The sequence below is a fragment of the Drosophila yakuba genome, chromosome 3L (genome assembly GCF_016746365.2).
Source record: "Drosophila yakuba strain Tai18E2 chromosome 3L, Prin_Dyak_Tai18E2_2.1, whole genome shotgun sequence".
In the NCBI taxonomy this organism is placed as follows: Eukaryota; Metazoa; Arthropoda; class Insecta; order Diptera; family Drosophilidae; genus Drosophila; species Drosophila yakuba.
The window spans coordinates 12,908,128-12,921,850 of record NC_052529.2 but is presented as its reverse complement, the minus strand read 5'-3'; the positions used below and the strand labels follow the sequence as shown (position 1 = coordinate 12,921,850).

The following is a 13,723-nucleotide window of genomic DNA, read 5'->3' as shown; positions in this document are numbered from 1 at the left end:
GCCAAAGAAAATAAAATGTAACATTTGTTGTCAAAAGGTTTTTGTTTATTATCACGAACCGACTTATTGCATTTTATAAAACGGCATGTTCACGTTCATCAAAGACACTTTTAGCGTAGTTTATCTAAAAAAAAACAAGTATGGAATATATGTGATAATCATTTCAAAATTTATAAAAGTAAATAAATTATATGATAAACGAAGTCTTCTTTAATATTAATATTATTATAGCGGATTAATTGGGAAAACAACATTTTTAAATTTTAGAGCATACATAGATCAAACGAAATTATTAAATAAAGATTTTTACTTACGCATCTTGATGCTGCCTCGGCACATTCCTCAGAACGACACCGAATCCTCGGCCTGGTGATTTTTGGAAGATTGGTGGATATCTCGATGTAGTGACTCGCTGACGCCCTGCTACTCGTAGATGGCGTTGTGCCGGCATTAGTAACCAGTGGGTGGCACGAAAGGATCTCACTAACGTGGCATTCAAGCACAATGGTTGGGTTGCTGTCGCTCAGTGAAAATATTCGTACGTATTCTGTAGAAACTAGCAAGCGCAATCTAGCCTGTTTGTCGCTCCACAGATTGGGCTCGTATGAAATGATCTTCTCCGAAAAGTTTTTTTGATTGATTAGGTACAGATACTGTTGTCCCTTGCTTTGGCGATTGGAATACAAAGGCAAAAGACCACCAGGAGCACCAGTCACACATCTGGGAAGTCTTTTCCTTTCTGGAGCGTTTCTGTGACTATCGCGGCTTGTTTCTCGAACCGCACTTGCAGTTTCCGAGGCCAGGTCCAATACTCCAATGATTGGTTTGGTGACAGTGCCCACTAAGCCCTTTCCCAGTCCACTGAGAAAGCCAGGAACGCCATCGGCTTGGGCACCATCGTAAGTGTGTCTTACAATGCTCGTTACTCCGCCCAGCAGTCCAAATCCCAGTCCCTTCAGACCCGCTGCAAGGTGACCTCCGGATGTATTGGACTGCAGTTCCAGAATGCGTTGCCTCGTCTCATTGTCGTGATCATTTAGCACAACTTTTCCCAGGCTATCGGACAGCGTTTCTGTTAGCTTCGCCGTCGAATTCGATATGCCATGCGTAACATTTTTCACCAAACTCTTGACGGAGCCCTCAAAAATCAGTCCAGATACTCCTTCAGAAAGATCGTTGGCAAATCCCAGTGGATTTCCAAGAAAATCGACACTGCCCAAAATTGAAGCCGCATGCCATTTAACTTGGTTAACGTAGTGCTTCTTCATTTCCTTCAGATAAACGTCCATCGTCTGAAAGTGTAATCTATCCGAATATCTGTCCAGCTCAATCAAGGCATCTTCGAATTTTATAAGAGTGAGTCCAAGTGCCTTTTTGGTTTCATGCAATTCCACCGGCAGCTTTGAAGACGTGAATGCTGAAACACGAACCTTGAAAGAGATATTTGAGTTTTATAAAACCTTTAATAGTCCATTTTACAAAATTACCTGTGTGGCGCCAATACTTAAATTCTCAAAATAGTATCTCTTCATATCCTGCAGAATAGGCTTATCATCTGTGTTCTCAAATTGGTATTGTACACTTAAGTTCTGTCGGTTGATCTTGCCATAACCCAGAAATGAAGCCACTTTAAGTATCAGCTTTTCCTCCAGACTCGCAGTTGAGGGCTTCAGGTCCAGGGTTAAGTACTTGAAAATGATTGCGTTCTTGTTGGGGGAAGGTAACATTTTCAGTTTGAGAACCACAGCATTTTGATTTTGTTCGTATTCACTCGAAGTATGCGTGTGCAACGCAATTGGACTTGCTGCATCCAGCAATTGATTATCTATTTGTATATAGGCAATATTCAGATCTAAGGAATTTTCCAAAGCACTCTGCACTATATCGCAATTAATGTGATCGAGGCTGATAAACATAATTTCCTCACAAGGCTTACGAGCTATGATGGATATACCGATTCCCTTAACGAGCTCCACATTGATCTAAAACGATATAACCCTTAGATTGTTATACTTTAGATATTTTGACTCATTTTTTACTCACCAGATACTCATGCACGAATGACACTTTTCCATTATCCGTAATTTGCCTATTATTCAGAGAAGCATGCATCCATAGTAAGTCAGGTGTTAAGAATACTGAATTTTGTTTAATTTTAATATCACATATTTCTATCGTTAATATGGGTCCATCCATTCTCGTTGAAAGCTCCAGCTGACCCGATCCCGGCCTTAGTTTCTGTGCCACAATGTGTTGCCCGATGGGTATTTGCTTACTGGAGTTTGACTTATTTTCCGTTCGACCCACAACTGCTTCGTAGTTGGGTTTCAGACCGCTCTCTCCAAATCGAGACTAAAGAGTAAACCATTTTAACAATACCCTTTCAATAAACTGAAAGAAATCCTTACCTGAACGCACATATTGGCGTGGCACATTAGCCGGCCATTCTCAAATCTCCATGTCTGCGTTGTAACTCTTTGCTTGTTGGGCGTTCGGACCACCAAGTTGGTGAACTCCATGGGATTCGGTGCCTTCTCCAAATCCAGTACAAGTCGCACTGCATTCGCATCATTCGTTTGAATCGGTGGAGTGGATCCTTCATGCTCCAATTGGCCATTCGAGTTCATCAGCCACAATTGCGAGCGATCACCCGAGTTTTTCTCAACTATCACAACTTTCTTACCACGTACGCCCAAAACCAATTGTCTGTGCGTATTTTCCTCCTCATTTGATCGCTCAAAAGTTCCTTGAAACGCGATGTAAATGAAGTTGGTGTACGTTAATGTATTCTTAATGTTGTTTTTGTTGTTGATCGGGAACTCTATCACGTTTCCTCCAGGTGCCTCCATCAGTAAAATCTGTTCACCCAATGGATCATCCATGACATAGGATAGGGAGGATTGCGGCCTAACTGGCGTAATCCAAACGGGCTTCGATCGCAGCTGTGAGAAATTGATGACAACTTCCGAACAATTATCAATTCGAATCGGTGGCGGTAAGGTTCGTGCGTCCGTAAATAAAAGTATGAAAGTAGCATCCTTTGAGATGATTTCCAATCGAAGGAAGAACATTTCTCCCCACTCATTTCGCACATTGATGTACAAGCTTTGCACATCCTTTATGGGAATTCCCTTTGACCAACAGCAGCACTCGATCTCCGGAATTCGTACGCAAATAATCTGCTCCTGATCCCAGTTGGGCCAATGGAAAGCGAAGTTGCAATCGATGGGTGCTGATATTATCCTACGCGGATCGGGACGGTCCTGAAATAATAGTATGTATCACAAAAGCTTGATTTCCGTAGTAATTTTACAACTCACATAGTTGACAATGTCGCAGAGTTGCATAAACTCCAGCTTAAAGCCACTGCGATTGTGCAGATGAAATCTAGGCGACAACGTCACAAAGGTGGTACAGGCATAGAGTCCTCTGCCCCTCCTGACGCTGATACCAATCGCATAGCTTCCCTTTGTGTTTTCTGCACGCAAATCCCTGTCTGCTAAATCCTTGTGCGTGCTAAAACTTTTGCACCACTGCAATGAGCATTAAACAGAGTTAAATGAAAATAATATTTAGCTAGATTTAGGCATACCAAATTGTTGGAGCCATAAGCATTTCCCAATCGCAGCACCAGTGCCGGAGATCCTTCCTGGTCCGAAAATGAGAACATTAGAGGCGCCACTTGCCGCGCAGTTTCGTGCTCCTCGAATTGCCCAGCTGCCGTATGACTGGTTCCTTCTTGCTTGTAAATGAGGGGAAGTCCTGTTTTGTTGATTATCCAAACGGGAGCACTGATGTAAAGTTCCATGCCCTTGCCTTGGACCGATTGTATGGAGACGCGCAAGTGCAGCTCCCTCTTTTTAATGTCAAACAATTTCAGTTTCGGTTCTATAACGCCCTTGTGGTTCACGGGTATCTTAAGTTGGCCAGAAAGCTGAAAGTTGTCCAGTGTGATGCTCAGGTTGAGGGACTGGCAAATATTGACGTTGTAGATGTTAACACTTTCCGATGAGTTTATTCTGCCGGTGGCGTGCTCATGGATCTTGAACATCAGGTCACAGCAGAGCATATTGTTTATCTTCAGTGGTGGCAGAAGCGTAATCTTGTGACCCGGTAGATTCTGTTCCTTAAGGTGAGATATTTCCCTGCTTATGTTCACCAAAGTGTACACTATACTCTTGTTATTTTCGTAGCCCAGCAGAAGCTGTCGAGTGTCATCCTTGGCGCAGGCTTTCCACAAGATTTCCTCATTGCTGAAACCAGTGTCCTCATAGGCGTCGCTCTCACTCGTATTATGTGCCACATATAATGAGGCATCGATAAACTTGAGCGGCACAGACAGTTCGTCATTTGGTTTTATTACACTTATTGAACTGAGACCATCGCTGTGAGTGCCCTTCAAGGACATTTTCAGGAACACATTCCGATCCATTTTGTTTATCACGCCCAAGGAGGACTTCACTTTGATGAGCTTCTGCGCAGATCCAATCAAGGATATATCGAAGACTATCCGGCTCTTCGTTGAAAACTGCGAGTCCAATTTTGTGGTGCGGAAAAACATGCCCACTTTGTCCACCGATATGGGTCCGATCAATGTCCAGCCGTGGATTTGTACGAATATCTGGTGTAGATTCAATTGGTGAGAGTGCACGTGTCTGAGCTTACTTTTCTGGCTGAAATCGAATGTTTTGGTCTCGTTGGGCTGCACGGAGTACCAGTTCTTAATCAACTCAAACTGCTGTAAGTCGGAGCACGTTAAATCCCCAAGTGGAGCGTAAATCGGTTTAAATAGAAGAGGTGTACCGCTGAGATTTTGGAGGGCGAAGGGAATAAAAGGCGAACGTTGTCTAAAGTTCTTAGCTCCATTGTCATTGAAATCGTTTGTCCAGTTGTTGAGAACCATGTGAAACAGCTCGATAAATGTGGATGTCACATTCAACTTAAGCATCTGTTTGCTGGAAATGCCAATCTCAAATCGCTTTTTGTTGTCCAGGTGACCCTTCGTATACTTCCATTTCAAATTGGACTCCCACGTCTCTGCCACTGGTTCCCATCCACTCAGACGACGATTATAGTAGTTCACGGACACTTCTGTGTCGATATTACCCAAGCTATAGTGCCGTATATTTGTCTCCTTGGGATTGGGATCCTGGGTTTGGAAAGTAAAGTTGAGCAGGAACTTCGAGAGCGAAACCTCTAGCAGCGGCACATCTGCGTCCATGCAATCATCAATGATGAACACCGATATGAGACTGGCGTCCACCACAGCGGTTTTCATTTCCAGGGCGGGATTTCGGTGGCTATTCTGTTTTTGCTGGGACAGCCAAATCGCAGCATCGTTGATCCTCCAATTATTTACCTGCATGGCGTACAGGCAGTCGGAAAGCTCGAAGCCCATCGCCACGAGCGGAGCCACCTTCTCCAGATCCGAATCAGCCTTGGTTATAACGTTCTTCGATCGCGATGTTTGTGTGGGCAGCAGTTGCGCCATTCTCGAAAACAATTTAACATCCACGTAAGACAGCCGAATATTTAAATGTTTTTGGATTAGTATGTTCAAACAATTACTTCGCAATTCTATAATCAACGTAAAGGGATCGATTATGGACAGAGCACTCTCCTCTTCGGCGTCCAGGGTGCAGGAAAATATTTCCAAGTGGTTAATGTCCAAGGATAGAGGCACAACATTGCTATTCGGCTTATAACAAATGACAGTTGTACTTTTCAAAATTATTGCATTCGAGTCCAGGCGACTGCACTCCTCTGCGAATATAATCTCCGAATCTGTAATATTTACCACGTATTCTGTGGAAATGCTAGTGTCGGTCTGAGGCTTTTGAGCAATCGGATTTGCCACACTATTTACAACAGGTGACGGTGAGTCTTCTTGCAAATATGATTTTAACTGATCCAAAAAACTGAGGAGCGCAAACACTCTCATATTATTGAGCATTATGGTGTACTTGGCAAAATTGGCCTTTTTCCTGCAATGGATTTCGACCTGCACGGAATTCTCAACACGCACCTCCTTCTTGGACGGCTCCAATATGTTTTTAAACACGTTTCCGTTGCTCTTGTCGCTTTCATTCCTTTCGTCAACAATCAGAATGTTGCTCGATATTAGATCTATATCCTGCGAACCGTCGCTGAACAAGTCGATTTCCAGAGTGGATTTCAAGAAGTGGATACATGCCAAAGGTTCTAGAGCTGCACTTTGGGAAGTATTTAAAGCCAGAAGCAGTGACACGTCTTCCAGTAAAATTCTAATCGAAATTAGAATGGACACTACCTTAGAAACTTCATTTTTTGGTACAAGGTTAATGGTAGATAGTCTTTCAATGGATGTGCAACTGTTGTTGTGGTAGTTCATGTAAATATCATCGGTTTGTTCTCCAATATTGTTGTTCAAAAAACTTCGAATCAGTTTGTATTGCTGAATATTGATAACGCCACTCAATTTGGAGAAGGTTCCTTGAACACTGATGTCCGGACAGACGCGATGAACATCTGCCGAAAGGTTTCTCTCCAACTGCAGGTGAAGGAAACACGACTCATTAAAGAACGGCTGACCCAATCGTAGGAAGTTCATATCAGCGATTATAATACGATTTTTCTCCTGATCACCTTTAGCCTTCATTGAGCTTCTTTCTCCGGAGAATAGGTTTATATTAACCAGGTCGATTCGCATTACATCCAGGATTTCATCTTTGCTTGGCGGTGCACTCATTTTGCTTATTATATTGTTGTCACTGGCTAAATGGAAACTATTTTTCAGAGAGAACTGTCCAAGGTATGCGATTATTACTTCATTTCTGTTATAGGACGATGGAAGCACTATAACTGGAGAGTCTGCTTGAATCACTAGCTTCATTTTCGATGGGCGCATATTCTGTTCACCTCCATGTTTCTTTAGTTTTCTTATAACAGGCTAAAAGATTAAAAAATAATTTAAAAAGATAGAGACCACATAAAAGTATCTTGGTATTACCGTTTGCAATTGCAGCAGATCTTTAACAAAAACATGTAATTCCGTTGAAAAGCGTTTTGTGTGAATATAATGTACTGCAGACATGTTAATTCGCAGAGTTGAGTCGGTGTCCAAAGTCTTTAATGCATCCAGATCGACGAGTTTTCTGACAAAACAAAGAAAGTAATAATATATTTGGGAGGAATCAAGTCTGGTGTTTCATTTAGCCTTACTTTTTATAAACAAAGTTCAAAGCTTCCGTGCCACTGGTAAGAAACTTCTGTTTATAAATGTTTCCGTATTTGGTTAGATCATTAACAGACACGGATCCCAAGCAGCCTTCAACGATTTTGGAGAAGGGGTCTTGAAGAATCATGAAAACAGCATTGGACACATTTACTCTGGATAAGAGCGACTCATTCCGAATCAATGTAAAGTTGAAGCTTCTTATAGACACCTTCAGCTTACTACACAGTTTGTCAATATCTAAAATAAATAATTTTTGTTATAATTTCAATACATTTTCCCATAAGCACTCACGTTTTTCAACGAGTTTCTTCTCCTCCGGATACTTTTCATTGAAGTTTTCAACGGAAACAAGGCCAAAGAAGTCGAATATAGTATACCAACGCTCAACGCAAATGGCCAAATTCAAGCAATTAAATTGAATGGAACTTGTTTGCTCCAGTTTACCATTTTGAGCGGCTCTTCCGGTATGCGATTTGTAAATAACCAACGTTTGACTTTCTTTTTTTCTGCCCAACTCATTTTTGTTGCACGATGTATGCTTCTTGTCTCCGCCAAAGACCTTAAGCTGCATGTGGTTGTAGAAGCAGGATGGAACAGAGCTGGATCGGTTTTTCAGTGAGTTACAATAGCTCGGTAGGTCAGGACAAGAAGAGGATGTCATTTCATTTTTCTTAATCTTCTGTTCGAGGTCCACAGAGGTAACCATATTTCTAAACGGTGATGTTAAGTCCGACTTTAGATCCTCCATTAGCACCGACTTCAATACGACTTCCACATCCTTGTCAAATCCTTTTGAAACATGTTTTACATTAAAGTCCTTAAACGTTAAATTTATCAAATCATTGTGATATTCATTCTGCAGGTTAATTTGAAATACGGGAACTGAGAACTGAATAGTTGCGCTTATGATAGATTCGTCATCACTATTCGAAGTTGGCTCAATATCTCCGTTTTGGTCCAGATCTTCCGATTCATTTAAAACGTCATTTGAGAAATTTGTTGCGTACCGAATGGATTCCAAAAGTAACTCATACTGTTTCCGGTTTAGCGATACTTTTAGAGCCTCAACCATACTTCCTTTTATCTGTGGTTTGAAGACATTATCGTATTTTAAAATTAGAAAAATTAAAACATTGTAATTACTACTTACTGAGAATCTATTTAGTTGTTTGTCTTCATCATTATCGTCGCTATATCCGGCATAAAGATGCAAGGTAATTGCTGTGTCGTGCAATATGGGAATTGCGTCCTTATTTTTGGCAGGATGAACATTGAAACTATACTCCCCTTCATCAATATTTAAAGAGTATACGTATGTGTTTTTAATTTCAATTGTGTAGGACTCGTTGAAGTCATCCGAATCGCATTTGACCGCATTGGAGCAACTAATCTTGCCCAAATTGGCTATCAAAACATTTGTACTTGTGTTCGAAATAGGCAGAATGATTATGGGACTACTGATTATTATATCAAGCCTGGAATACAAAATTGATAGTTTGAATTTGACGATTTTGAGCTTATTATTAAGCTTACCAATTGTCCTGGCGATTTCGCTGTGGGTAAACTGGTCCAATTTGCTCGACTGCCCTAACCTGCTGCACAAACTCCTTGGCCATGTCTGTAGCTTTATTACCAATTGAGGTAGCAAATTCCCTGTAAATATTTAAAAGACATAGAATATATTTTTTAGGCACACGACGATTACTACTCACCGCAAGCTCCTTTTAAAATACGTGATGCAAGCATTTACATCCCGCAAGAACCTGGGACAATGAGTATATGAAGCCGAAGCCATTCGCATTTGGAAAGTGCAAGTGGTCTTGTCACTCCAGTGGCTTTGAAAACTTATTGCATCACTTTCGTCGCTCTTTTCCTCGTTGTAATTATTTGAGTATATTTCATTGGAAAGCTGACTAAGAACGGTTTGCTTATTTGTGTCGGAAGCTCTCAAAATTTGATCGCGGCCAACAGAAAGAATTCTCGGATGGCAAAAGGCTTCAGAAGTAATGTCGATAACTTGTATTCCACCAAGGGATCCGAAGATTGATAGGTCCGATTGGAACGATGCATTGATTTTAGCTTCCGTCAGCGTAACAGTTCCAACTTTTCGACCAACATTAAATTTGTCCCTCTTGATGGTGTACAAAAGCAGAATATTCAGTCGGAAAAAGTCAAAGAATATTTCGTTATGATTCTTATGATCAACTTGGTCAACCACATCCACTGGTGCCTCAGTTGCTTCCTTTGGTGGTTCAGGACTTTCGCTTGGAAAGATATTTTGCGCTAGAAGGGTCCTCTTAGCAAAGTTTAGAATTTCAAGAATAGTGTCCTGATTGGCTGTAAACAATACGTTGAAAATACTTCTTAGTTTTACTTTATTGTGCATAACACATACCTATTATATCCAAGCTGTTAAATGTGATGTTTGTGGTGTGCAGTTGCATTGAATTGCTTTCGTTGGGTGGAACAATTTTGATATCAACCGAGATGAGCGCGGTTGAGTCCTCATCGTCGCAGAATTCTGTAGACCTATCTCCTAAAAATGTTAATAATCAAATGTATTATTAGGAACTAGCTTAAAGCGAGGCTTTTAATTAGCAAACTGGGATTGTTAGTATGCAGTTAGCGCGTAATAGAAATAAAAAAGGGTTCCTCTTCTTACATAGTACATACCCATTTTAATATTTTGAACTGCTTTTGTGATCATGTGCGGACTAGTAGCCCTATCAAAAAAATTTGGCGATCCAGGCGAAGTTGGCGAAACAATTGCACTATGTTTTAGGCTGCCAGATAAACTATCCATTCTATAAAATGCATAAATATTTCGAGACCATTAACATTTAACAATTTGGTGTGCAAGAAACAGACAACATGCATACAGACAAAAATATTAAAAATGTTTCTAAAATAAATGGTCTTAAATAAAGATTTTCTAGCGTAGTGACAAAAAGAAAAGCATTCTATCAAGCATTCCGCATGGGTTCCAAGGATGTACTTACCCGACATGGCGATGACTAGCCACCAAAAGTTCGAAATCGGGACCGAAAGACTGAATGGCATCTACCAAGAGTAATCCGTGAACCGACATCGAAATATTCGTCTCGTGTGGCTCTTTTGTTAGTCCAGCTCGTGCGCCAATAATTTGGAGCTCAGCAATACTCCTTTCTGTCGATTGCATCTCGATCACCAGTTGATCCATTACGAACTCTATGACGACTCGGCTTCTATCGTCTTCCGCAAGGTTTTTGATTCTCTCGCTTGCGTAAATCGTGTTGCCTCCTCTGTAAATGTTCTCCATTTCCTTTGAAGCCTTTATAATGGGTTTAATAATGTTGCAACAATTGTTTATGAGTTCCTCGTTCCCGTGTATTAATATTGTTGGACAGGTGCCAAAGAGCATAAATGAGGGATATTCCGGATCCACGGTGAAGATATTCCTCTGCTCGAGTGTTAGGTTAATATTAAACTTATCAATCAGATGAAAATTCGACGATGTTTTCAAGCAAGCTTGCCACCTTTCTTCGTATTTGCAAACCAGCACTTGCAGGTTTGTAAAGTTGATCAAGTATTTATCGTATATCTTATTGTGCAAGACGTACTCCAATTGAACGTTTTTGTTCAAAAAGCTCTCCGTTTTTGGATTTTCAAGCAGCGTGGGAGAGTCAGAACCACTTTTTTCCGATGCAGGCGGGGTAGAACATGGAGTCAAATAGGTTTCATCGTCATCGCTTGTGTTTTCCGTTGCAGCCGACTCTATCACAGGTATAACTCGCTTAACCTCCATTTTCCTCATTTCCAGTTTTCCGAAATCCAGCAAAACCATAAGCGAATTGCTAACTTTGTAGTTCTCCAAGAATATTATTCGAGGCGCGAAAATTTCAATTTCAAACATCCAAATTTTTCGATTTACCTAAAAAATAACAAGAGTTAGTCGTTGTCGTAAAGTATAAAAAGGGTTTCTCACCTCATTTCCACTGAACATTTGATTCCAGTTCTTCATAAAGTCAGTTTTTTCCGTGGCTCTATTGCGCGGTGAGTATTTATAGGAATTTGAATCGGCCAGGAAATCTAAAAGCCACTGGATCGCATCCTCATTATAGATAAGATCCAACCCTTTTGATTTAATATTTAGCTGAAAGCGTAAGTGATTACAATTTTCGTATTGTAATTGAAAAAGCGTATCCTCCTGCAGAGTATTCTTTACGACTTGGTTTGCTGTAGCTGTATTCCCTGTTTGTGGCTTAATTAAATAATTGTGCATCGTATCACTACTGGTTTTGTCTATCAAGTATACTTCTTGCAGCGATATGCCCACAGTGTAAGAAGTTAGCTGTGGGCTAAGTTGGAGGTAGGCGGAGAAGTTATTGAATTGCATTTCCATTGACTTATTCCTGCCATCATTTAATTTATCTTCGGTCTGAAGGATTACCAGTCCTTTGAGAAGCTTGATTGAAAAGTGTCCGAAGACAGCATCGCTTTTTAAATCAGAAGAGTTCTGAAGTGAGTTTTCCAAAGCAACGAGAATATCATCTTCCAAATGTTTAAGGGATTCATCCTGTTCGTTATTTGGGGTACTGGGACTGTTTGCATACCAGCCCATCCAGTTCGGAAACCAATGAAAGAGCATGTTCTTTCCCTGCTCGTTCTGTGATTCAAAGGAGAATCCTTTCGTAAACACTTTCTCAAAGCATATCCTTCTCATTATGGTTAAATCCGAGATCTTTCTATCGCTCTCGATGTAGGCTTTAAACTCTTTATCTGCGGCGGATAGATTTTCGTTTGGATTTAATATAATTGATTTGTATAGCAGCATGTATCGAAGATTTTCCTTGAGCATAAGCCACTTTTCCTCATTTTTCTTAAAGTCAAATCCATGGCAAATGGTGGCGTATTTCCACCATGAGGTTGGATTACTTTCAACGGTGCAAGTGGGTCGCTTAAGCCTGTATTGTCGAACTTCCTTAACTTGACGGATTTCTGAGAGCTTATCTAACATTTGGAGTCGCTGGACCTGGAAATATTATAATAATTTATCAGAACATAATTTGATGATAACGACAGCGTCATGAAAATACAACTGTGTTTATTATTGTACACGTTGATTTTAGGGCTTGGTTGGACACAACAGATATGCCAATTTGTTGGTAAAAATATGATTCACGAATGTTTTGGTAATTAAAATATGTACATAAAAGTCTTGAACTTTGGACCTAGGTAAATTACGTTTCATTCATGTTTAAGTTGGGTTTAGTTACCTTAGAGATGTCTATGACCACCTCGGGAACCAGAAGTTCACAGGAAACCCTGGGTTTGTCTTTGGTACGTATCACTTGCTGGCATTTATCGCGCTTCCACCTGGCTGTTGCACAAATGGGTTTGATGATGAAGTTGTGGGCTCTCAACTCGCAGGTAGAGTGCATTTTTTCGAGGATCTCCTGGTTGGAGTACGACTGACATTTGATGTCCTCGTGCAACAGATCCCAGTAGACCGAGAGCTCTTTGAGCTCCACCAGCTTGTAGTTCATTTCGTTATTAGTCATTTTGTAGGACCCATTGGTCCAATCACAGTCGCAGCTCTGGGCGGTCAGAGATCCGATCTTGATCCCTGTGCATATCTTGCTCTTGCCGGTGTCCACGATGTCCTCAAACCGAAAGTGGACATCGGATATCTTGAGTTCAATGTTGTCAATGATGTTGGTGGCCATGTTGGTGCCGTACTTCAACCAGTTGTTGTAGGACGAGAAGTAGTAGGACTCCATTTGCTTGCCCTTCTCGGACCGCCAGCCAGCTTCTGCGGTGTCCAGAACGGCCAGCTTGTACTCCAGATCCTGCACCTTCTCCTTCTCGTAGTCCCAGTTGTCCAGGTTCTTTGGACAGATGATGCAGAACAGGCCCTCGATGGAGATGCACCATGGCGAAGTCCTAAACTGGCGGACTGGAATCTCGAGTTTGATTTTGCGGATTGTGCCGGCGGTGACTTCGACCGGCAAATTGAACGAGCGGAGGGCATCTTTGCGTATGGGTATGTTCTCAAGCTCAACTTCGCCTACAGGAAAAGATATTGTTTATGCGATGCGGAATAAAGATAAACAATTATATCACATTACCCGAAAGCAGGGCCACCGACAATTGGGCGGAATTCAAGTTCTCCAGATACTTTCCCAGATACGTATTCAGCACCCACGTTATGAGGTCTCGTAACATGCTTGTTTATTAACCACTCACGCTAATCCTATTAAATATTTGTTTTTAATTCATTCCCTAACACCAAAACTATAAACATATGATTGGGGACTATCTACACCGCATAAATATTGCCGAGTCACAAATGGAACCAGTGGAATCGGAACAGGTTGTGGAATTGGATTGTGGTTGAGTAAACAGGTGGTTTCTCTGGTTTATTTATTTCATTAACAAATTTATTAAGAAATACTTAATATAATATAATTTAGTCATATTTGCGTGTGGCGTGAGTGTTACCTAAGTTTGAAGTATTGTCTATGATGT

The 13,723-nt window shown here is 41.0% G+C and overlaps 1 protein-coding gene across 1 annotated transcript; it reads right to left on the bottom strand.

Moving 5' to 3' along the window:
- Positions 1 to 23: 23 nt before the first annotated feature.
- LOC6533922 (vacuolar protein sorting-associated protein 13D) lies at positions 24 to 13,595 on the bottom strand. The gene is made up of 19 exons (XM_002094586.4): positions 13,324 to 13,595; positions 12,472 to 13,262; positions 11,181 to 12,227; positions 10,216 to 11,126; positions 9,890 to 10,020; positions 9,612 to 9,752; positions 8,929 to 9,553; positions 8,750 to 8,869; positions 8,367 to 8,691; positions 7,508 to 8,300; positions 7,201 to 7,453; positions 6,989 to 7,133; positions 3,593 to 6,928; positions 3,321 to 3,533; positions 2,409 to 3,263; positions 2,044 to 2,352; positions 1,488 to 1,982; positions 315 to 1,430; positions 24 to 124 (listed from the first exon to the last, which is right to left on the bottom strand). Exons 1-19 carry the CDS (start codon positions 13,418 to 13,420, stop codon positions 74 to 76), a joined length of 11,754 nt encoding a protein of 3,917 aa, XP_002094622.2. The 5' UTR covers positions 13,421 to 13,595; the 3' UTR covers positions 24 to 73.
- Positions 13,596 to 13,723: the final 128 nt, after the last annotated feature.

Bases quoted from the DNA above. Each gene is read 5' to 3' on its own strand.
- LOC6533922 (XM_002094586.4), bottom strand. From the start codon at position 13,420: ATGTTACGAGACCTCATAACGTGGGTGCTGAATACGTATCTGGGAAAG. The intron at 11,127-11,180 runs GTGAGAAACCCT...GTTATTTTTTAG, and splicing joins AAATGTTCAGTGGAAATGAG to GTAAATCGAAAAATTTGGAT. The intron at 1,431-1,487 runs GTAATTTTGTAA...ATCTCTTTCAAG, and splicing joins TAAGTATTGGCGCCACACAG to GTTCGTGTTTCAGCATTCAC.